Genomic DNA, 23,661 nt, shown 5'->3' on the forward strand with positions numbered 1-23,661 from the left:
TAAATGGTGGACATAATGTTTCCAGCATTCTTTGAATCCATAGAATTAAGTTTTTCCATCCTCTTCTATTTCTATTCATTTTTTATCAACTTTGCGTTTTACATAAGGTTTGCCTTTGAAATTTGCCAAAAATGCTCCTCTGTGCTGAACGAAATGCCCAGACTTTGCAGTGTGAAGCCACACATTCACTAGTCCCTGCAAATACTTCACAATAAAGGCCTTTTTGAAGAAGGGAAACAGAAAACAGAAATGCTAGAGTTATTTTAATTTGAAACAAGTATAGGAGGACGTGCTGAGATCTGGTCATTGTTTTGTGTTGTATGTAACCTAAGAAAAATATGGAATACAAAGCTCACACAAAGCTGCAGCCCGTTACTCACGTTCAAAAATTAGATAAGCACTAGACCAGTATAGTATAGATCATTTGTTTATTTAATTCCAGGTAATAAAGTAAGAATTTAAAAAAACAGATTCCTAATTCAGACATGAGTTTGGGGGGCATCGCCTCATGAGAGTTGTTCAAAAGTATCTGTCTGAACGTCTGGTCCACACCACCTCTCAGTGATGTTAGCAGCTTTGAAAAGGTTACCACTGCAGGACAAAAAACACACATATTTCTTAAAGGCCCTGCAGGGAATTCACCACCACAGTCATTTCTCATTACTACAGCGTGAGCAGTGGTGTAGTTGGAAGCTTAAGTCTGATTTACTTGGAAAAAGGAGCGACAGGCAGAGTATTTTTCAATGTAGACAGACGGCCCAGTCAAATGCTGAGCATAATTCATTACCAACTAGTATTTTCTCTCATGAAACCTCCACATGTTCATCCACATCCACTATCGCCTCCTGTGCCGGGAAACAACTTAAGACAATGTCAAAAAATTAGGGATGCACCGATATGACTATTTCCACCGATACCGATATCCGATATTAATATTGCTGCTATGGCCGATAACCGATATTTACCGATATCGATATATGTTTTTAAAAAAAAGTTTCTGAGATGATAAAAGTTTGTACAGAATGAAAATCATGCAAGCTGAATTTTTGAATGTCTTTCTTTATTTTCAAAACATGTTTTACCTCCAAATAACAAGGTCACATAAGACACAAGTAACCAACTACAAGTAAAGGTTTTTAGAAACCTTTACCACTTGTAGCAAGTGTGTAACTAAATTAAAGTACAGTTTAACTCCCTCAACTCACTAAACTCCTGTGAGAAAGTTTGGATCATAAATTACAAACATGAACATAAATAAAAATAATACCCTGCCAAAGTTACTGTAACCGAGATAAGGGCGTCTATACTGGGTACGTAAATAAAGTCAACAACCCTTCCTCCCGACAACAACAACCGCGCCACTTCCCTTCACAATAAAACTACACAACAGATATGAGAAACAATACCTGACAAGCTCTACTAAGAGCTGCCATAATTAAAAAAAACATGTTAAAATACTTTATCAAACTTGCCAGTATTCATGGCAACCAGATATTTATTCAATTGCAAAACATCGGAAAAGTAGCGCCGACTTGGCAGGTTGTTGCGGGGTTCAATATGCGCTATCAACCGTCGGAACCCTCGGCTGGTCGTCAAGAGCAATCATTTCCATTACCTTGATCGTTATTGCCCTGGCCACTGTCTTCCTTTGGTCGAGTCCCAGCTGCGCTGCTTTCTTTTTGTCTGCTGCCTAATGTTACTAGCGTTAGCTTCCTGCCGTTGTTTGTGTACTTCTGGGTGGCGGTTTTTCAAATGACATGATCAAATTTGTGGTATTGAATGACTTGACGCGGAACCCTCCTCGCATTACCTCGACTTTGCAAGTGTTGCATAATGCTTTTCGCGTATCTTCTATGGACACCCTGAAAACTCGCCCACACCGCTGACATTCTCTCTCCTCCACACACACACACACACACACCTTGTGCTGCGCTTGCATCACTGACGCTGTCCCCTTCCCGACACGCATACACAAACAGCAATTAGACGGGTATAAACATCGGTTGTTAAAATCGGCGCAGTTTTACTCATTGCACCGATGCCGATATGTTAAAAAATGACGAACATCGGCCGATACCAATATTAATGCCGATATATCGTGCATCCCTACAAAAAATCTTTATTTCTTTTTAAAAATGTATGTTGAAGGAAAACAGTCAACTTTAAGCTAACTGTTACATAATGTAACAAATCATACCGTCTGACTTTAAAATGGCTAAGGTTATTCCTCTATTTAAAGCAGGTGATCCTGGATCTTTTACAAACTATCGTCCAATTTCAATTTTGCCATGTTTTTCAAAAATCTTGGAGAAACTGGTATACAAAAGGATCCTTGAACACTTGAATAAGTACAACATTCTCTATAACTACCAGTATTGGTACTGTTCATAAGTGGCTTTATAACTATGTTCATAACAGAAAACAGTATGTTTTTATTAACGGTCATGAATCCACAAGAACGTTAATGCAATATGGTGTACCTCAAGGGACCATATTAGGACCTTTATTATTTATAATTTATATAAATGATCTTCCTCATGTTTCTAAATCTATATTCCCTTTGCTTTTTGCAGATGACACCAGCCTTATTCTCGCAAACAGAGACAAGTTTAATAGATGAGCTACATCACAATCTTTTTCAGTATTCAACTTGGTTTCAAACAAAGATGTTATCTCTAAATGTCAAAAAGTCAAATTTCATGTTATTTGCTGTAAATAAGATCCATGACAAGGATCAAATTAAACTTTATATCAATAATGACGAAACAGTTAAGGCCACTAAATCTCTAGGGATCCTTTTTGGTTTTGTACACAATACATGTTTGTTAACACTATATTACAGTTTGATTTATCCATATTTAACATATTGCAACATTGTCTGGATGAGTACATTTCCATCGTATTTGTATAAAATCTTGCTACTGCAGAAAAAGTTTGTTAGATAAGTGACCTTCTCTAAAGCTGTCCCAAGCGCACAACTCTTTTAAAATTCAGTTGTTTTTGAAGTGAGATATAAGAGTACAGACTTACCTTACAATTTTAGATGTTATTTTGTTCAAAACTCAAAATTTCATAATTACAGTACCAGACAGGTTGAAAATCTTCATCTTCCTCTGTATAAATCTTCCCGCAGCCAGTTTTTTAATAAATATCGTGGAGTTCTCTTATGGAATGAAAACATTAATTTATTAGACTCTTCTGTCTCACTGTATACAGAAAGAGACTATGAAATGCTCTACTGTCAATGGCAATTAGTTCTACTAAAACTCTTCTTGTTGGTATGTTCATTGATGACTCTTTGCTATTTGCTAGTTAATTTTAACCCCACATATATGCCCTACACCTATACTGTTTTGCAATAGATTTAAACATGTATTTGATTGTTTTGTATTTGTTTTTAGGATTTTAATTGTTCTCTTTTTTGTGTATTGTATTTTCATAATCAAAGGTTTTTTGGGTGTGGTTTTCATATAAGCCTTTACAGGTTTCTGCTGCACCCTCACATGTACTTTTATGCATTATTATCTGTGTGTTTTTTTATATTGTTTATATGTGAAAATAAACTAAACTTAACCAACATGAAGCTAAACAATTATGTTTAGGCCAAACGGTTAACTTTAAGCTGTTACAATACGTCACATAATGCTAAACAATTATGTGTAAGCTAAACATTAAGATAAGTGGTTATCTTTAAGCTAACAGTTACATCACGTAACATAAAGCTAAACAGTTAACTTTAAGTTAACTGTTACATAACGTAACATTAGGCTGAATATTATGTTTGAGGTAAAATGTTTAGAGCTGCAACTAACGATTATTTTCATAATCGATTAATCTGTCGATTATTTTCTCGATTAATCGTTTGGTGTTTAGAATATCAGAAAACCTTAAAAAATGTGGATCGGTATTCGTCAAACCTGGAAATGATGATGTTCTCAAATGTCTTGTTTTGTCCACAAACCAAAATGATTCACTTTTGATGATTTATTTGTTATCCAGAGCAAAGAAATTAAGAAAATATTTTTTAATCATGTAAAAAGCTTCAAACCGATTATTCGATTATCAAAATAGTTGTCGATTAATTTAGTAATCGATTAATAATTGTTTAATCGATTAACTGTTTCAGCTCTAAAAGGGTTAACTATAAACTGCAAGCTAAACAATTATGTTCAAGATAAACATTAAGCTAAGCGGCTAACTTTAAGCTAACTGTTACATCATGTAACATAAAACTAAACAATTATGTTTAAGCTAAACAGATAACTTTTAGCTAACTGTCACTTCACATGAAGCTAAAAAGCTACTTTTCAGCTAAACATTATGCTTAACAATTGCTTATGCTAAACATTAAGCTAAACAGTTATGTTTAAGCTAACTGTTACATCACGTAACATAAAGCTAAAAAGCTACTTTTCAGCTAAACATTAAGCTTAGCAATTATGTTTAATCTGTTACATTACGTAACAAAGCTAAACAGTTATGTTTAAGCTAAACGGTTGTGTTTCAGCAAACGGTTACAACTGCAACTATTAATCTCGCCTTCTGTGAAATTTAGTAAGGTTCATGTGTAGGTTTCCAGAAGTGAAAAAGAAGGTTTAAATGCAAAAAAACAAAACAGGACAGAATTGTTGTTGTATCACTGGGGAACAGTTAATGTTAAAAAGATAGGCTTGAATGTGTTTTATGTCACTGTTACAATACCACGGCCAGAATTAGATTTCCTCGTCTCTGGGGTGAACACTAACCTTAGGGCTGTCCTCGCTCTTCTGTTTTACATAAGAAAAAGACATCCTTCCTTCAGAGGACATTGAATTCAGCATGGCGGCACGGGCCCGGGCGGTGCTGGAAGAGATTGGAGTGGGGTGGGGTCGGAGAACAGGTCAGTTAAGAGTCTGGTCAAACCAGCAAGGCCAAGGCCCAGAGGCTAATGGACCACCGCTGGACCAGATTGTCTGAGTCTGAGCCTGGAAAGTGACAGGCGGCAGCAGAGACGGACATATGCCCTGCTTCTTCTCTGCTCACATCAGCCAGTGGGCGGCAGAGCAGAGGTCAGAGATCAGATGAGGATCAAAACACACAAGATGACTAATGGATGAACGCTGCTCACTATGGAGGGAGAGAGACTAAGGGGCTGGAGGAGAGGCAGAGATAACGTGATGATTAATTAAGTTCCTCACAAACGACTGAGCAGATAGATGAGGAAAACATACGCATACACCCATTAACTAAAGGGATGGTCAGGAAATTTTTTTTTATCTCTTCATTTGGGAAAATCTAAATATTCTACTACAGGAATCCATCTGTAAAATCCACATCTTATATAAAAAAAACCCTTTGGCTCTTCATTACTGCAGTGCATAGAAATGGATAAAAGTATTTTTCACTTATCTACTGCTGTTAGGGTTTAAAATGCAGGACGTGTCCTGCTTCACAGTATTGGTTTCAAATGGATTCAAGTGGAGTGCTGCTCAAGCCACAAAAAGTATCCTTCATTCAAACACAGCAAAATACCCACTGGCAAAAAAGATATGGATGCAAATGCAAATACAGACCTGCGAGCTGGAGACTGAGGCCGGACTTGGACCAAAATGAAGCCCATGCTCTGCAGGTACTGGACGTACTGCTGGAGGAAGGTGTTGCAGATCTCCTGCAGCCAGGGTTCTTCTTTCAGTCGACTGGGCAACATGTCAGCGGAATCGGTGCTGTAGCTTCTGTCCCGACCTGATGCTGTGGAGTCACTGGAGCGATGCCGTTTCTGGCGCACACACACACACGCACGTCACAAAACATTCAGCATTTATAGAACAGAACACCTCAGCTAAATATAAAAACAGAGTCCCTCCAAGTACGAGCTACCACAGTTGAGAGTACAGACGGACAACCAAAGGCCTTCGGGATGAGAAGGTCATAGTGCACTCAAGACTTCCTGGAATATATATGAATTCTATTCAAACTCTTAGTAATCTACTAAGTTTAGGCTGCTACGATAGTTTTCCTTGAGTCAGACAGCAAAGGTACCTTCACTGGAGGCTGAACAGCCTGTTCCTCTTGGATCTGCTTGCGGAAGAGGGGGTCAAAGAGGAGGGGGGTGGCACAGTAGTGGACCAGCCTGGACGACTGCTTCAGGGTCTCCAGGTCTGCCGCCTGTTCACACATAGAGTACACGGTAACTGTCACAAACAGGAGGATAATAATATGATGATACAGCCGCGGATAATCCCGGTTAAACTGCGTTACTCTTCACAGGCAGCTGTGATTTTTAAGGATTCAGCAGATGTAAGTACATCCCAGTGAAGCGGGAACAAAAGCTTGACATTCAAATGCAAACCTGTGAGTGTGCTGCTGATACATCACATCTAATAATTAATTTAGTTCATCCAGGGTCACATAAATAAAAAAAAAACCCAAATGCCATGAGAAATGGCTGCGAGGCCTGCTGCACCTGGATCAGAGGAGTCTTTTTTTGAATGAGCCTGAATTCGTCTGCTGTGTGGGCGTCTGTTGAAATACCAAATTTGTAAATTTAATGTCACCACGTAACCTCTCGAGATGTCACCGTGGCAGACAGAACCTTTTTAATTAGCTCCCAAATTCCCCACTGAGGAAACACGGCGACGTTAAATGATTTCCCACAGGAGTGAAACATAATCCCGGCTCTTTAAAAAAACCCAGAGTGTAGTGAGAGGCTTCATTCCCCTGTGATTTGTCAGGTCCCATTAGTTATATTTGATATTAAGCTACTTTCACACTACAGGAATTAATACTCAAATCCGACGCCCCGGTCAGATCCAATTTGTTGTTAGACTATTCAAATTATGTTTTTTTCAATGTGTCCAATATTCAACTCCACTTAAAATCTGCCACCCGCTTTCAGTGCAGCACCACAGTGGATTTCAGAACCACTGATGCTAATGCATGAGATCACATTCTTGCACCTGCACTTTATAATCACACATGTCACTGTTGTATGTAACAACGTCTAGATTCATATGTGTCATTCAATTTAATCTTCTTTTTTTTTTTTTATTAATGTCTACTATACAGAGCCTGTAGGGGGCAGTGTTATGATCTGGAGTTGCTTCAGTTGCTCATGTCAAGGGTCAACTAAGTTACATGAACCAAAAAATTAGGTCAGCTGACTTCCTAAATAAACAGAATAACCATTTTTTGGACTGGTCCAATGTCAGATTCAGGCAGGAACCATGAGTCATCATTTCCACACATGGATTGACCACCTTATAGATGGATAGATAGATAGATAGATAGATACTTTATTCATCTCACAGAGAAATTCACAATATGCTACGCTGCAGCTGCTGAGAGACGATGAGAAATCATTCTGCTGCTTTTCGGTTCTCAGTTATTGAAGTAATCGATAACTAAATGAATAGCCCACTATGCTCGCCTTGCCTCGGCACGGCACGGCGCGGCATGGGTTGGTTTTCCACTACAAAAATAGTACCTACTCAATGTGGGTGGAGTCATTGCTGCATGGCTGCATGAAACTGCCGTGACTTTGTTTTACATACGACACACACACACACACACACACACACACACACACACACAAAACAGTGACTAGTGACTTGTAAAGCATTTGTTTTCAGTGTAACTGAATTGTTAGAATCAGTTCATTAAAACTATTTGTTCAGTACTTCCTCCACAACCGGAGCACCGACTCCGCCTGATACTGGACTGAAATGACAGGGTTTGTGATGCCACTTGCCGGTAAATACACCAGACTCCTCTGTTAAATATTGAGATTTTAGACATTTCCCTGGTAGTTGTTGGAGATTAACCCACGTTTTTAGGCTTGTTAAGTCTTTTTAACTGACTCAGCTTTGTTCGGCTTGATTCTTGTGTCGGACGTCTCTTCCTGTGACGACACTCTGACCAATCAGTGGCCGGCAGTCTGGCGACATTACACATAGTACCTACTCAGCGCACTTGCAACCTTGCCAGAGCAGGTACTCAAAAAAGTACCTGGTACCTGGTTCGATGCTACGCTCTTCTACGTTGCTCCTTTATCTTTACATTTTTAGGTTTTTCTTGTCTCCAAATCAAATGTTTTATGGTCACAATTATCAGTGTCAGTGCTGATGTGTTAATGGCAATTTGCAAATTAAAGGCCATTTTTTTGTTTGTTTGTTTTTAAATTGTATTAGTTGCGTGTAAAAAGAAGGCTCAATCGCTTAATCAGGAATTGAAATAAATCAATCAATAAATAAATGACGCTGCAGCTGCTGAGAGACGATGAGAAATCATTCTGCTGCTTTTCGGTGTCACACAATCATTCTGCCACATCTCAGTTATTGAAGTAATCGATTACTAAATGAATTGCCCACCGATTATTCTGTTTTATTTGATTTTTTTTAGTAATTAAGAGAAGCTTTCTGTTTTTTTCAGCTGCTTAAATGAGAATATTTTATGGTTTCTTTGTTCCATATAACAAATATATCATGAATCAAAACTGAATCATTTCCATGTATGGGAAACATTTTTCAACCTATTTTTTGACATTTTACGGAGCAAACAAGTACTCGATCTATAAAGAGCCTGTATAAAAAATAGAAGGCATGTAAACCGGAGCAAATACTGTTGCAGTAATATTTCAGAAACACTCAGGCTTATTGCACTTCTTTTGATTTAAAATGATGAAATAACTAAAAAGTCAAATTCATTAAGTAACTTTCTATGCATTCATTTAATGCCCAGTCAAGATACACTGGCAAGGGTTGTTTTACAACTAAAAACTGTGGTGAATTGGAATTAATACAGTTTTACACGTGATGATTAAGAAAATACAAGAGGAAACTCTCAATGTTAGGATCTCCATGGAGATTTTACTTTTTAGTTTCTTTTGTTTTGAAACATGCAAATATCGAAGTTTATTTGATTGTGAGAGTTACATAGACTTGTTTCACATTTGTAATTTGTTATATTTGATATTAACTACATACTGAAGGGAAAAAACTCTACAAGAAGGGAACGCATTTCAGATTTTAAATTAAACAAAAACACTTTTGTGACTTACTGAGATGGGCATGTTGGACTGCGCTGACCTCTGCTGCCATGTCACAAACAGGTTCTCTATCTTCATCTGTTTCTCCATTTCTGTCAACACAAAGTTCAAAGAAGTCATTACACCTCCAACCCAGTGTGGAGTTGGATGAAAACAAATGAAGAAAATAAATTATTCTAATTATATTTTTTGGGGGGGGCAGAAGTTGTTGTAGTCAGAGGAGGATTCACCTCTTCGCTCAGCGGCTTTGATGTCCAAGAGTTGGCCGCCATGTCGGGCCACCACATCCCCCTCCATCAGGGGTCGGATGGTGCACACGTCCCTCAGAGCCTCGTCAAAGGGCAGCAGCTCAGAGGGGAAGTGGAGGGGAGCGAGAATTCGCCCAGAGCTGCTCAGTCTGCCCTGTTCTTTACTGGGAAGAGGAGGAACTGCACTGCGCAGCAATGCATCAGGCTCCATGGAGGGGCTGAGGAACTGGTTAGGATCCTGGAAAAGACACACACACCCACACACACACACAAATGAACAAGTTAAACCTGAAGAGATCCAAGGGACATTTTGTGCCATTCAATTTTTTAATTTTCAAGCCATTTTGAATTGTCGTCTCTAAATAAAAACTGACACATTTGTTCCTAGCGGCAAAAAATGTCAACTTCCCAAAAACAGCTGTTTTGAAAGTTTCAAATCCCCAAAATATAATGAATTGTTGATATGTACAGACCAGGCTGAAGTAGTTTTAAAAGTCATTTAAAGTGGAAAAAAAATATTGAAAACATAAATAATAAAATAATAACTACTACACTAAACACTCCACTGCTTTATAGTGCAGCTTCACTCTTAGGCTGGACTCTCAGGGGAGGGGGGCAGCCTCATAAAAAAAAAAAATGTCTCATTCCACTGACAGCGTGGCAGCTGGCATCAACACGAGAGAGCTTCTGACACCTCTCTGTGAGTGATTGCTCCACGAGTAAACAGAGCTGAAATCACAACCATCACACCACAGTCTTCGTCTGATTTATGTGCGAGTGTGTGGCGATTTTGGTGAGAAGAGGTTATTGATGCTGTTGTGGGCAGAGTGGAAATGGCTTGGGTGTAAACATAACATATGTTTTAGTCATTGCTACCAACAGACGCAGAGAAAAGTGTACATGAGGAGGAATGTGGCTAAAGTTGTACATGGGTAGGTGGAGTAAGTAAGGATGGGTCAAAATATAGATTTGGTGATAAACCGTGCAATATGAACATATTTTAATGAACAAACCAAGGCGCTCTAAAGTTAACAGTCCCTGCCCGTTTCACTCGCTGGGCCTTGTTACTTCATGTCTCCTCATGGCGTTGCTGCTCAAATGAATGAGGGAAAGAAGCCCCATCCACGTTCAACTGACTTTATGACCTTTGTTCTCTATGTTGTGAATAAATAGAAAAATGCTGCACTTTTAAATTTTCACAGACATTTTGTTCTCTTCAGTTAGACAGATATCGCGATGTATCACAATACGACTGTCTTGCAATATACTGATCATCACAGAATTGTTGTATGGTGATATTGCTGGTATCGTGGACCATGTGTTGCGTATCACATCGTGAGGTACCCTGTGATTCCCACCCCTGAGGTGGAGTAATGTGATTTTACCAGAGGACATCTGTAATATTAATGGTTTCAGTTTGACCACACACCGTTTGGGAAAACTAAACTAGACTAAAACATCCCAGATGCCTAAAATATGAGTCAAACTAAATGGTATTTTAGTCATAAGACACAAGATAACTAAAACTAAATCAAAATTTGTCGTCAAAATTAACACTGGTGGTCGCATGGTTTCATTAAACACAAAGAGTAAAATCTGATGGTAAGCAAAGCACCAGTCAAATATGAGATGTCAGCAGCTCTAAATGTTCTGGAATACTGTTAATCGCTCGAAGAAGCTCGATGTTGTTTCCTGTGGCCATCAAAGTTAAAGAGGTGTGACTTCAGTATTTTGGTCGGTGGCACCTGTCATCAAAAAACGTATCATTCTTATAACCTGAGAAGCTCTGCATTTTCAATTATTTGCCGATAAAAGTCACAGTTTAAAGCACTGCGCGCCATATTTTCAAAGCGTCAAGGATAAACCCGTGTAGTCCCACGTCGCTTTGAGAAAGAAAGTCCAGGTGACAATGGTAGCTTTCACATCCTAGCAAAGACGATTTAGGGGATGTAATCTCTGGCAAAGGTGCTTTCACTAAGTGCTGAGTGAAAGCTCTGAATATTAACGTGGTCACAGTGGTATAGAAATGTGCCATTTTGCTTTTGTCACGACCGCAGAAAGAGACGACGAATGTGGGGGAAAATGCATTTTAAAAGATTTAGCACGGACCAAACTAAATGTTAAAAAAGGAACTTCTGAACACTTTCTGAGTGTGTGCACGATTCAGGCCTCAGGTCATCCAAGCATTAGTGTGTGCATGGTGAGCTTTTACACTCGCCTGACACAGATCTCACACTGCCATAACCTGTGGCGACGACCACGACGGACACACAGACAGAAAGAGAGTTTACTGATTTATATTCAAACACTGAGAATTCACTGCATCATACATTTAGTGCTGATTGGTATTATTAATTATTTTCTGAGCAGGAATTGTTCATATGCCCTGCTTGCTTGTTGACAGGAACTTTTGGGGCGAGTTTGTTCAGTGGAGCAGCTCTGGACCCAGATGCCCCACTGTGGCAGAGTGGCCGTGCCATGCCCACAGGCTGCAGGGTCAAACTGTGCGCTGGTGCTGCCTCTGCTTCCCATCAGGACCGTGACAGATGAAGCTCTGTTCAGGCAAATTTTATGCTGCTCTGACTCTGCCTTCTGTCTGCACTCATTAGTAATGCAGTGATGAAGAGCCAGGCCGTCGGAGGGAAAGGAAAACTTTCTTTCTATTATTTTGAGTTTTGTAATTGGTCATGGGAGGCGGGCTAAAAGGGCATGTGGTGTCCGTCTTTGCTCCAACAAATCCCCACTTCTGCGTGTCCCACACAACAATGCGAAAAAGAATGTGTGACATTTGTCTGTATTTTTTTTTTTTTCTTTTAACCTTTTTTCATTTCAAATCAACCACACTGACACGGTAAGAAGGCCCTGAGGCAGAAATGCACTGCAGCGCCCCTATTGACCCATCCACCCACCAGCACTCCCTTCCACCCACTCATTTAACACATTCTGGATGTTATTCCTGTGCTGTAACACAAGCATGACAGTTTGTTTTTTCCCCAGCTCACTTTGAATCAACACAAATGCTTCTCGGGAAGAAGCATAATGTCATCAATGAGACCTTTTGCTCTTTGCAACTGACACACAGATGTTCTCGGAGAAGCACCAACGCAGTTTGCGCAGCCAAGACCTTCCACTTGACCCTGATTACATTAATTCAGACTCTGCTTCAGACGTACGTGTTAACTAACACGTTCTCATTTTATCGTCTTACTACGACTCAACAAGACAAACTGTTCATGGAGATGTCACGGCCCCACTGAAGGGAACAGTTCAGTTTCAGTTTGCAGAAAAACCAGCCCCAATTAAAGTGACAATATACTGACTTGCCAACTGCTGCTTTGTGCAAAACACTCAGTTTGAATGGAAGTTTATGGAAAAATTTGATTTCCCTGAGAAGTTAAAGGTCTAAATCCCTAATTTCGGGCCTTCCTCAGTAGCACATGATGTTTATTTTTGTAAATGACATCACATTTATGATTGACAGCTGCTATTGTCCAATAGGAGCCTGGTTGCATAGGATGTCTGTTAACTTTTGCAACAACAGCAACTTGGTGTTGACCATATCGTGAATGTGGAAGTTTCAAAATGGAAGTTCAGATTGTTATGGGTGACGATTGGCCCTCCACTTGAAGCCTACCCCTCTACCTCAACAAGAATCAGGACACACAACACAGAAAACGGAGAGGTCAGGGGTGAAATGGGATTGAACCGGCATCTCTTGAGCTTTACGACAGATTAAAAGTTGTCTAGTTGTCTCCAGTTATCTATAAAAGGCTATAAAATGTAACGTTGTGTGCTGGTACGGCTGGTGAATGATGACATTTACCTTTCCAGGTGTACACACCAACTCCATATTTAATTACGTGATCTCTGGCTGACGAGACGAGGTGGCATCAGTGCCAGGCTGAATAACTATCGCTCTGTATTTGTGTTCATCCTCAGCCAGCAGTTTGCAAATGATAACTTTGCCCGCTTGGAGCCCAGAAATATGTCTGAGTCACTGAAGTGAGGATGATTTAACAGCTGACTCATGATGTTACCATGGAGGGGAGCGGAAAACATTCTCTATGCCAAAGCTGATGACAAAAAATCAAAGACGACAAATGAAGAATGGCACTGGTTAGATTACAGTCAGGTCTTAGTCACATGGCTGAGAAATCTTATTTTGTTTTGTGCTGCCGAGCTGCTGCATATTGATAAAAAGCTCAATATTAAATACAGATGGTCGAGCAGTTTTGCTGAGGCGCTCAGAACAGAACACAAGCCCAAATAAAGCAGTAACAAGCTCCCATGTATCCACAGATGACAGGGATATAGAGGATGATTTAGTGACATCCTATGAATGTGTGTACAGTTTGTTTTTTCCCCCGGAACAAATAAGTCTCTTCTGACTTAGGGATAAGAGTTTTCCCAAGTTTGTTGCTGAAAGCACCTTTTTTTTTTTAAACTTTTACTCCCTTAAACATTTGCACAGAGCCAGACATCCATCAAAATAACAAACTGGCTGTTTTTGTGCACTCTGTGTGGCCACTGAGCACAGACAAGAACCAGAGTCAAACCTCAATTACAACTCCTCGTTTCTCTTCTGAGAGTAAGATAAAAGAACTGACATTTCTTTAATAACTTGAAGACATTTTAGTTTCCTACTACTTTGCATCTTTCAGGCCATTGATTCGGTCTCACGGTTCTCAATATGGATTCCAGCAGCACTAACATAGCTAACATATATCAGGGCATCCCTTATAGATACAACACTATAAATGTTTTCATATAAGCCAATGTAATAATAACGATAAATATCAGATAATTAAATATGGATTTTTTTCTCCCGAGTAAAGGCTGAAGAACAAAGTTAACTGTGGTTTTGAATTTCTTTATAGACAGAAAATAGCAAACAAGTATTATTGCCCAGCCCTAATATCTTTATCTTTTTTATACATTATCAATAATCAGCTTCAAACTGAACATTAGTAGATGATGACGCTGATAACCTTACGATTTATATATATATACACACATACATATACATATATACACACACATACATACATATATGTATGTGACATGTAATGTGTGTATATATATATATATATGTATATACATACATACATATATACATACTTCTTTTGGGCAATATCATCACACAGTAGAACACTATATGCAGATGACACCCAGCTATTTTTTACCAATGAAGCTGAAAGAAAAGTATCCTCCAAATCAGTCAGGGTTAACTTGTATCCTCTTTGGAATTAAGGGGCGATTCAATGAAATATCCCGGATATCATTTTAGTTTTCCTGATTTCAAGTAAATGGAAAGACCCATCATTAAATAATCTAATACTGATGTGTGCTTTCTACTGGCTTGCAAAAGCCTTTCTTTCGTTCTGCTGCTGACTCACATCAGAAGGCATTTTCAGTGTTTTTACCTGCTTGGAGTCTATTTCATGGATTGGTGCATCAGAGAAGCAGTAGTGATGGAAGAGGCCCATCTTCTGGTTGAGCAGGCAGTGAACAACATGGGCCCTCGCATTCTGCCAGTTGACAAGGCGAACCAACTCCCGATTCAGGGAGGTGCCCAGGTCCACAGACCAGTTATAGCTGTACAGAGTCACCTAAAACAAATGACGGTTATAATATCAGAATCAGAAAACCTCCATGCAGGGGAAACAGCTTTGATTAAACTATTCTGCAGTCACTTCATAAAGAGTTGTCTGGAAAATCAGTCACAGCTAAACACAAACAGGATGCTCTGCATTTGTAGGGACTCTTGGATATCCATGTGTCAATTCACCTTTTTCTCCAGGACTCTGATGAAAAGGAACCTCTGGCGAGGAGCCAGTCCTGCCCCGGCCTGGCCCGGAGTGAACCAGTCACTCTGCTCCAGAGCCTCAAAGCGCTGGAAGCCTTTATGAGCTGTGTGGAAGAGAGAGAAGGAGAGAGGAGAATCAAAGCCAGACAACAGTAACAGTAGCAGCAGCAGCAGCAGCAGCAGCAGCAGCAGCAGCAGCAGCAGCAGCAGCAGCAGCAGCAGCAGCAGCGTGACCAGTGCTTTCAACACAGGTCTTTAACCTATTCTTCACCTGTCTGAGTCCAGTCAATGCGACAGCAACAGCGAGGTAAAAGTGGATCTCTGAGAGGCTAAACTCACAGTTACATCAGGATTGTCTGAGAAATGGTGGAAAAAACTAATCAAAAGAAGAACTTTGTACTTTGGTTCTTTGGATTCCACCAGTGTCTGTGGATATTATGTCTTACAGTGAGAAAATGATGCGACATTGTGATTGAGCAAACATCATCTCTTAACTCTTTAAACTAAAAGGTGACAGTTGTGGTTGTAAAATTATCTTGTAATGTGATGTCAAATTTAAAAGAAAGCAAATGGGCAACAACTTCCCCCAGATGTGCAGTTCAGTAATTGCAAAGCCCATGGCCACGTTGTAAGAGGAACTGGTGACTGGAAGGATGCTCCCACCACATCACAGGCTGGGCTACCCCTGAGCAAGTTACCCAATCCCCACTGTTCATTATAAAGTGGACACAGCCATGAGGGCTACATCCAGTGCACTCCGAGTGCTGGTCCTAAACTCGGATTAATGGGTAGGTTGCATCAGGAAGGGCATCATGTGCAAAAATCTCTGTCAAATCATGTGTGCGGATCAGGTTTGTGTAGCTATTCTTTTTAGGACTTCCAGTCATTTGAACAGTCTAAACACAGTGTTGTCTGTAGCCTTAACCAAAACCAGAACCACAAACATGTCTAACCTTGGCCCCAAACTTAACCAGTTCTGCCTCAATAGGACCAGATTTTGGTCTCTATGAGGACGACTGGTCCTGACAAGGCCAGTGTTTATGACAGAAAAATGTCCTAAAGAGGTAACAAATGCAAGTTCCTCGCACAGCATGAGAGCACACACTGTGCACAATGTTCAGTGAGATAAAAAGAAGCCCAGAGTAACAGCTCAAAGCTAAAAGGAGTCACTGGAGCTGATTAACATCTCTATTAATGAGTCTGTCACACACAGATCATGGAAACCAATGATGTCGAAAATAAAGCATCACTGTGTGCCTCAAGTTTGACATCAGAGAGTTTTTACTTTTCACAGCATGACTGTGAAGACGTTTTCTCGAACTGATGCTGACTTAGAACACAGCAGGATACAGTGTCGGGGTGAAAATGAAACCCTCACCTCAGCGGTGACATAGAAATGAACTCTCAGGTTTATCAGTGTTTATCTGTTCAACGCGTTCTCATCCGAGAATGTCGTACAGGCGGGTTCTGTCAATAGCAGCCAGTAACCAAAAGCAGCTCAGTAGGTTTGACAGGGTTCAAATTCAAGGACTTTTCAATGACTTTCCAGGACCAATTCACACAAATTCAAGGACAGAATGTGCTGACACAGCTTAAGATGGGAGGACAACTTGTAAGAGCGTCTTCTTCCATGATGGTGTCCACTCTGATTGATTTGACATGTGATTGTCCTTGGGATCTTGAGTCAAAATCAAAGTCTTTGTCTTTGGTGAGACAGAGACAGAGATGTTGGTATTTTCATTTCTCAGTCGTCATGTCGTCATTTGCTCGCGTCAATGGTCGGAGAGAGAGACAGTGGACAGTCTCCACAACACCACTAGAAATGATGACTCTGTTTGTCCTGCGTAGGCCTCGTCTATGTACATCAAACAATGCAGGGCATGAAACAGTAGGTGTCGTTGTTACAAACAAGGGAGACATTTACCTAAATATCCACCTTACTTCATTCTTGCACAGAAATCAAGCACTTTCAATGACCCATGTCTGTTCAGGGTGATTTTCAAAAACTTTCAAGAGCCTGTGGGAACCCTGGTTTAAAATAACTGCTGCCACAAAGTTACTAAACCCAATGCTTGACTTACTCTCTCCACCAGCACTTTGGTGTCAGTCCTTGAATCGATTGGGTCACATTCTACCACCGGTTTATGGAGAGAGAGAAAAAAAAATGTAATTCCATAGTTTCCAGACATTTTCTTTCTGCTTGGCAGACTGAGAGATTCTGTTCCTGAAACTGATGTGACGCGGACATTCAATCTTCTCACCACAGAAACATCCCTCTGTTAGAAAAACAGAGACACTCAGTCCACTCTAATTGGTTAGTGGTGTTTCAGAGAGCACTCTGGCTGAGTGCACCGGCCTGTAGACATTCATTTCAACTAACAACGGCCAAAAGATCATTTTGGTCTCTTATCACTTTACTTGTGAGATCTGGGTTCTGCCGCAACACTGGTCAATTTACTTTTTTTTTTAAGTCGAATGAGAGGATGTGGTGTGCAAAATCCAGGGACTCTGAGGAAGGTTTAGATTAAAAAAAAATAAAAATACTGTAGCCTGAGACGAGGGGAAGTGTTTGGTGGTGAGTCACTCATCGCGTTCATCATACGTTTGTTTTTCATGCTGTCAAACATGCAAACATCTTGATTCCACAAAATTGCCATCATCTTGAAAACAACAATGCGTAATTTTGGTGTTTTTTTGTTGTTGTTGATTAGAGGTAGGAATCACAGGGTAACTCATAAAAAGGTTTGTGACACATGGTCCACGATACCAATAATATACATAAGATACAATGCTAATCAATACATTGCATTATACTGTCCAACAGAGGAAAACCAAAGGTCGTAGCTTTCTCCATTATCCCGCTTTTCAGCCAGATAACTTCAGCACAACTTCCCCCCCTCATTCATTTGAGAAGCGCTGCCATGATACAAACATTGACATTTGCCCTGGTGTATGGATAATCATATTGCACAAGGAAGGATATTTTACAAAATGGATATTTTTGACCCACCCACAGCTCCTTCTCGTCTGTGACTCTGTGTCTCTGTCTTTCTCTCTCTCCAGTCAGACCAACTCTCCATCCACAGTAAATCCTGCTAGATATGGCTCACTCATGCGCCATAACTGCCAATTTACTTCTCGGAAAGTTTGTCGCTAGTTGCTTTTTTGAAGAAAAAAAAGGTGCCACCAGGCGTCTAAAAATTCTTTGTTTCCCCAAACCTGGTTCATTCTGTCTCTGCTGCTGTGATTATAAACAGTACATTGTAACCTGTATAATGTCGCCTTTTCCCTTTTTGGTGAAGCATTGAAGCCTGAAACGATGCTGTGTTGACGGGAAAACTTGAAAGTTTTGTTCCATTTCCATGTGGATTGGACTTAATCCCAAATTGCGTGAATGTGTGAATGACTATGAAAGTTGTATATTCGGAAAAGCGCGTTGTAGGGTTGAGAAGCTTTGAGTGGTCATCAAATAAAGACCATTTACCATTTGCTATCCAACTCCAGCTGCTTCATTTGACAAATACATAGATATTGTATATAAAAAAATTCAGAGAGGAATACAAACATGTATATAGTAGTTCAAACATCCCATCAGCATCAATGTGTCGAGCCTTGAGGGCAAACTTACGTGTGAACCTATTAAGCACTGGGGTGTTTTCCTCATCTGAACTGTCTTCTGTAGGCAAACAGAGATGGTGCAAACAGCGAGGCGGCATGGGCGGCGGCGGCGACACACACACACACACACACACATACAGTGAGAAAGAAAGGAATGTAAGCAGACACTTGCAAGTTAGAGACAGCTGCTAGCATGGACAGAGAAACACAGAATCAAAGCAGAGCATGGTGGAGGACTCGTAATGCTATAACCTCCTCGTCAATACTACGCACAGCTGTTAGCAACATGCTGCTACAAGGTGGTTATTTACCATCATAGCACACACTTTTATACAGTTCAGAGGCGGTTGGTGCTCTTTGAAACAGGGGAAGCTCATTTCAGTTTCTACATACATTCTGCAAATGTGTTTATTTTTTGACTTAAACTATATTTGTTCTGTCTGTTCTACTGGCTCAATGTTGCTGCTGCCTCCAAATCACTTCCTGTGTGCAGTAATAGACAGTGTGTTAATGTTGTAGTAATGTGACAATGAAGGAGACATGAAACTAAGAATTCAGAACATAAGCTCCTCAGGAAAATGTTTAATAACGTTATAAATCGAGTGAGATGTCTGGGCTCATTTTCTCAACCTCGTAAGTGCAGGTAAGTGGAGTCCCCCCCCCCGATTGCCATTCAAGAGAATACACGTTTAAGGCACTTCCACACTGCTTTTACTTTGTGAACCTATAGAAACATATTTATTTGTTGAATAGACGATGTTTGATGACTTAATTTCCAAATGTGTGAAATTCAATAGCGTCATAAACTCTAAGTCCCATAAAGCCTTGTGATAAAGATCCAGTAACAAGGTTTTAAATTCAGCCACTTAAATTCCTCTAATGGCACTTCTAATGTGCTTCTAAATTATAATTTTGTGAGAGTTTTTAATGCAAAGTCATTTGATGAATTCAGCAGTCAAACGTTGTTTTCAACAAACACAGCAGGGAAAACAGTGACACTGCACAGTGGTCAGCAGTGGATTTTAAGGGACTGAATCATTTGAGTTAATTTATATTTCTATTATATATATTTTCCCTGAACATCATGTATTTGACAGCCTTACTCAATGATTACTTTTCCTTTTTATTAACACAATTAAATCAGCTGTAAAATAACGATGTCTTCTTATAGACGGAAATTAGCACCGACTTTTACGTCCCGCACCATCACACGACAGATGTAAAGGCAGGAGGTTTTCACACGATGAGAACTGTCACACAAATAACAAGAGAGCATTTCCATTTGTAAATGAGCTGCTGACTCCGAGGAGCTGACAGAATTCTATTAATAAAACAGACGAGACAAAAGAAAATAGCATGTTATATCACTGAAGTATGTTAGTTTATATGTTAGCACAATGTTTTCTGCCTGAGGTAATAGCCCTAATACAACACTAAAATAAAATTTACAAGGGTTTAAATATCTCTGTGTGTGAGTGTTTTCATGTAACTATAGAGGGAGTACAGAAATAATAATACACTTTGTCTATTAAACTGAAAATATGGGTGCAACATCTGTTTTGATGAGCAGTTAATCACTTTTGAGTGTTTTTCTTTGCTCCATGTCACAAAGAAATCATTAAAACTGAATCATTTTGAGGTTTGGGGAAACACAATGAATTGAATGAATTGCAAATTCACCGGGGTGAAAAGAATCATGAGTTGCAGCCCTGTGACATTGAAAATGTCTGTTTTTGTGAGTATATTAAGTAAAAAGTACTACAAGCGGACAAATGTTCAGTATTACAGCTCTTTTCCCAACCGCAGCTAATGATTATTTCCATTATGGATTAATCTGATGATTATTTTCTTCATTAACCAATGGATTGATTGAGTTGGAATAAAATAACAGAAAGCACTGTTTTTTTATACACTTTGTTTTTCCAAATAACTTTGCATAATGAACCATATTAACAGTAATTATTTGTATGTCTCAAAAGTTAAATATTGTTTTGAGGGACATTATAATCACAACACGACTGAATAATCCCTGAGTTTGATCCTCACTCAGTGTGGAGATGATTCCACAACCGATTGATCAAATTTGTGCTCTGACCCACTTTGTTTTCTTAACTTTTTCAACATAACTTTTGTGTTTCTTCACAAGGTCAGATCAGGGTCAGTGGAGGTTGACTTTGAGGACTTGCGACTTGCTTGACTAACATTTGGTAAAAGACTCGACTTAAGACTCGAGTAAAATGACTTGACTTGTGGAATATGTACATTTTCACAAGGATTGAGGGGGTCACCCTGTAGCAACCGATAACGTAATAACGGGCAATAACGTAATAACGGCCAATAAAATAATAATTTAAATGTAATAAAACCAATAACGTAATAAATTGCCAATAAAGGAATTACGTTATTGGCAAAAAGTTAATACGTTATTGGCTCAACAACTTTATTACATTATTGACAATTTATTACGTTATTGGTTTTATTACATTCAAATTATTACGTTATTGGCCGTTATTACATTATTGGCTGTTATTACGTTATCGGTTGCTACACACCGTTACAATTTGTGTTAAAACGTTGGGTATGTGCTTTCATGGCCTTGTGTACAAACCTGGCAACCAAAGCGACACCAATTCAACTATGTGAAATTTTATTTGACACTTTCAAATCCCACGGGAAGGTAAGACAGGAAGTCAGTTGGTCGCTATTTTAAGCAAACGCAGTTTAATCGTTCAATATAGGCCTATTGTCAATATTATTTACCTTTTAGCCTCTGTAATTTTATTTATCTTCATTTTACTAAAGTTAATTATATATATATATTTATTTATTAATTTTTTTTTAGAAAAAAATCAGTTGTATAGGAAAACTGTAAATCTGTGCTTTTTTAGCACTCAACTTGACTTGCTTCAGTCGTCCAAGTATGACTTCAGACGATGCAAATGTAGCAGCGAGTGTTTTTAATTTCAAATGAGGTACATCATTTGACCAAGGGAGCAAGGCAGCAGCTGTTATACATCCACACTTTTTTACTTTTCTCTGTCATTTCCATGTTGTTTCTTTGTGTTTGCATGTGTGTGTGTGTGGAGCTGACAGTACAGATTGTCCTGTGTCTACAGATACAACTATGAAGTTGTGAACAACACATTTTGTGCCGAGTCATTACAAAGACACGATTTCTCCAACTGTGAACAATTATTGTTCTCCCAAATAGAAGATAGGATTTTTGGATTGTATCGGATTTTAAATTTTTATCTGTCCGATATTAGATCCTGTCGTATCGAACTATTACCCATACTGACCGATACCAATTCCGACATTATATGTATTATTACATTACATTACATGTCATTTAGCAGACGCTTTTATCCAAAGCGACTTACAATAAGTGCATTTAAACATTTGGGTACAAATAAGAGCTAGAAGTAAGTAAGAGCTTCAAGTAAATCAAACTATGAAGTGCTAGTCATAAGTGCGATTTTTTTTTGTTTTTTTTTTTTTCCGTCGTCGTTATCGTCTTAGTCGAGGTAGAGTCGGAAGAAATGTGTTTTTAGTCGGCGGCGGAAGATGTGGAGGCTTTCCGCTGTCCGGATGTCAATGGGGAGCTCGTTCCACCATTTGGGAGCGAGGACAGTGAACAGTCTCGAGTTCTGTAAGTGCCTCTGCGATCCTCTCAGTGAGGGGGCAGCGAGCCGGTTTGCCGATGCAGAGCGAAGTGGGCGGGCTGGGGTGTAGGTTTTGATCATGTCCTGGATGTAGGCTGGACCGGATCCGTTTGTAGCATGGTATTATATATTATATGTATAGTATAGACTTCTATTTTTAAGGACATATTTGATTGGTCAGTGCAGTGTACTGTGCAGTGTGTTGAGGCCAAACTTGAGAATGTCTTGTTTTTTATATGTTTGCATCTATAGCTGTGCCACCACAGTGGTCTCATTGAAATTAGCGAGGAGTGTGTGTGTGTTTTCCACACAGTCCGGCACTTACAGAACCTCACAGGTCCATTTTAATGTGTGAGACAGAAGCTCCTCTGAGCAGCAAAATCTAAAGAGCCTTGTGAAGAAGAAGAAAAAAAAAAACGTGTCCAAACTGCAAAAGAGCTGATGGTGATGATGATGATGATGAGGCTACGGATGAGTCACACTGCTTCAGAGCGGAGCTGTGACCAGCTGTCCAGGAAACTCATAATGTTTGATTCTTCACAGAACTTACACTGTTTTTATAGTTTACACTCACAAATGGCCGTTTACAGGAGCGTTGCATTTCCAACAGCAGTTTGTAAAAACAAACAGGAATAAACCTCGCAGGAGAGAATAAAGAGGTAAAAATCCTGTTTACCATAGTCATGGTTGGCTGGTCACTTAGTACTTCAAGTTGGGGATTTGCCTCTACATGTAACTTTGCATTTAGATTGGAAAAAAAAACAACAACAACCCATAATGGGCTTTTTGCAGAGCAGCCATTTTGACAAGTCACAGCAACAACTAGGACTGCACGCAGTCATGATAGGGCCCTTGAGAGCCCTTGAGCAAAGTATGGGTCCAGGAACTATGCCAATATCACATTTTTGCCACACCTGACCTCCATGCCAAGTTTCAAGACATTTAGTGTGAACGCAGCATAGGAATTAAAAAAAGTAAAAGAGCTTTTCTGTGTGTTTTTAAGACATTTTCACGACAAAGACATCTCAGCTCGCAGGTGAAGTTACTCACAAGTGATCGGTAAACTGCTGATAAAGCTTGCTAAGGGTTTTTTCCACATGTTTTCTACCACTATTTTCTAACATACTGTAAATATAATGTGGGAGGAGCAGCTCTGTATTGTGATCAGTAACACTGGCTTTTCAGCTAAGAACATGTCAAAATGGCTGCTGTTCAAAAGGCCCATCATGGAACATTTTGTTTACACTATAATACTAATACTAATACTAATACTATATATACTATAATATGAACATGAGACTTCAG

The 23,661-nt window shown here is 39.5% G+C and overlaps 1 protein-coding gene across 14 annotated transcripts in view; it reads right to left on the minus strand.

Annotated features, from left to right (window-relative positions):
* Positions 1–23,661, minus strand: part of szt2 (SZT2 subunit of KICSTOR complex) — a 102,486-nt gene that overhangs the window by 14,490 nt on the left and 64,335 nt on the right. For 13 of the 14 annotated variants that reach the window (XM_058638912.1, XM_058638898.1, XM_058638904.1 and 10 more), the window contains 8 exons: positions 18,705–18,752; positions 15,059–15,180; positions 14,694–14,879; positions 9,253–9,508; positions 9,035–9,114; positions 6,019–6,144; positions 5,553–5,755; positions 4,746–4,842 (listed from right to left, as the gene is read on the minus strand). In XM_058638912.1, the coding sequence (XP_058494895.1) occupies positions 4,746–4,842; positions 5,553–5,755; positions 6,019–6,144; positions 9,035–9,114; positions 9,253–9,508; positions 14,694–14,879; positions 15,059–15,180; positions 18,705–18,752 (1,118 nt within the window). The remainder of the gene's footprint in view (positions 1–4,745; positions 4,843–5,552; positions 5,756–6,018; positions 6,145–9,034; positions 9,115–9,252; positions 9,509–14,693; positions 14,880–15,058; positions 15,181–18,704; positions 18,753–23,661) is intronic. The other variant, XM_058638907.1, reaches the window with a different exon arrangement.

Source organism: Solea solea, chromosome 9 (assembly GCF_958295425.1).
Source record: "Solea solea chromosome 9, fSolSol10.1, whole genome shotgun sequence".
NCBI classification, from domain to species: domain Eukaryota; kingdom Metazoa; phylum Chordata; class Actinopteri; order Pleuronectiformes; family Soleidae; genus Solea; species Solea solea.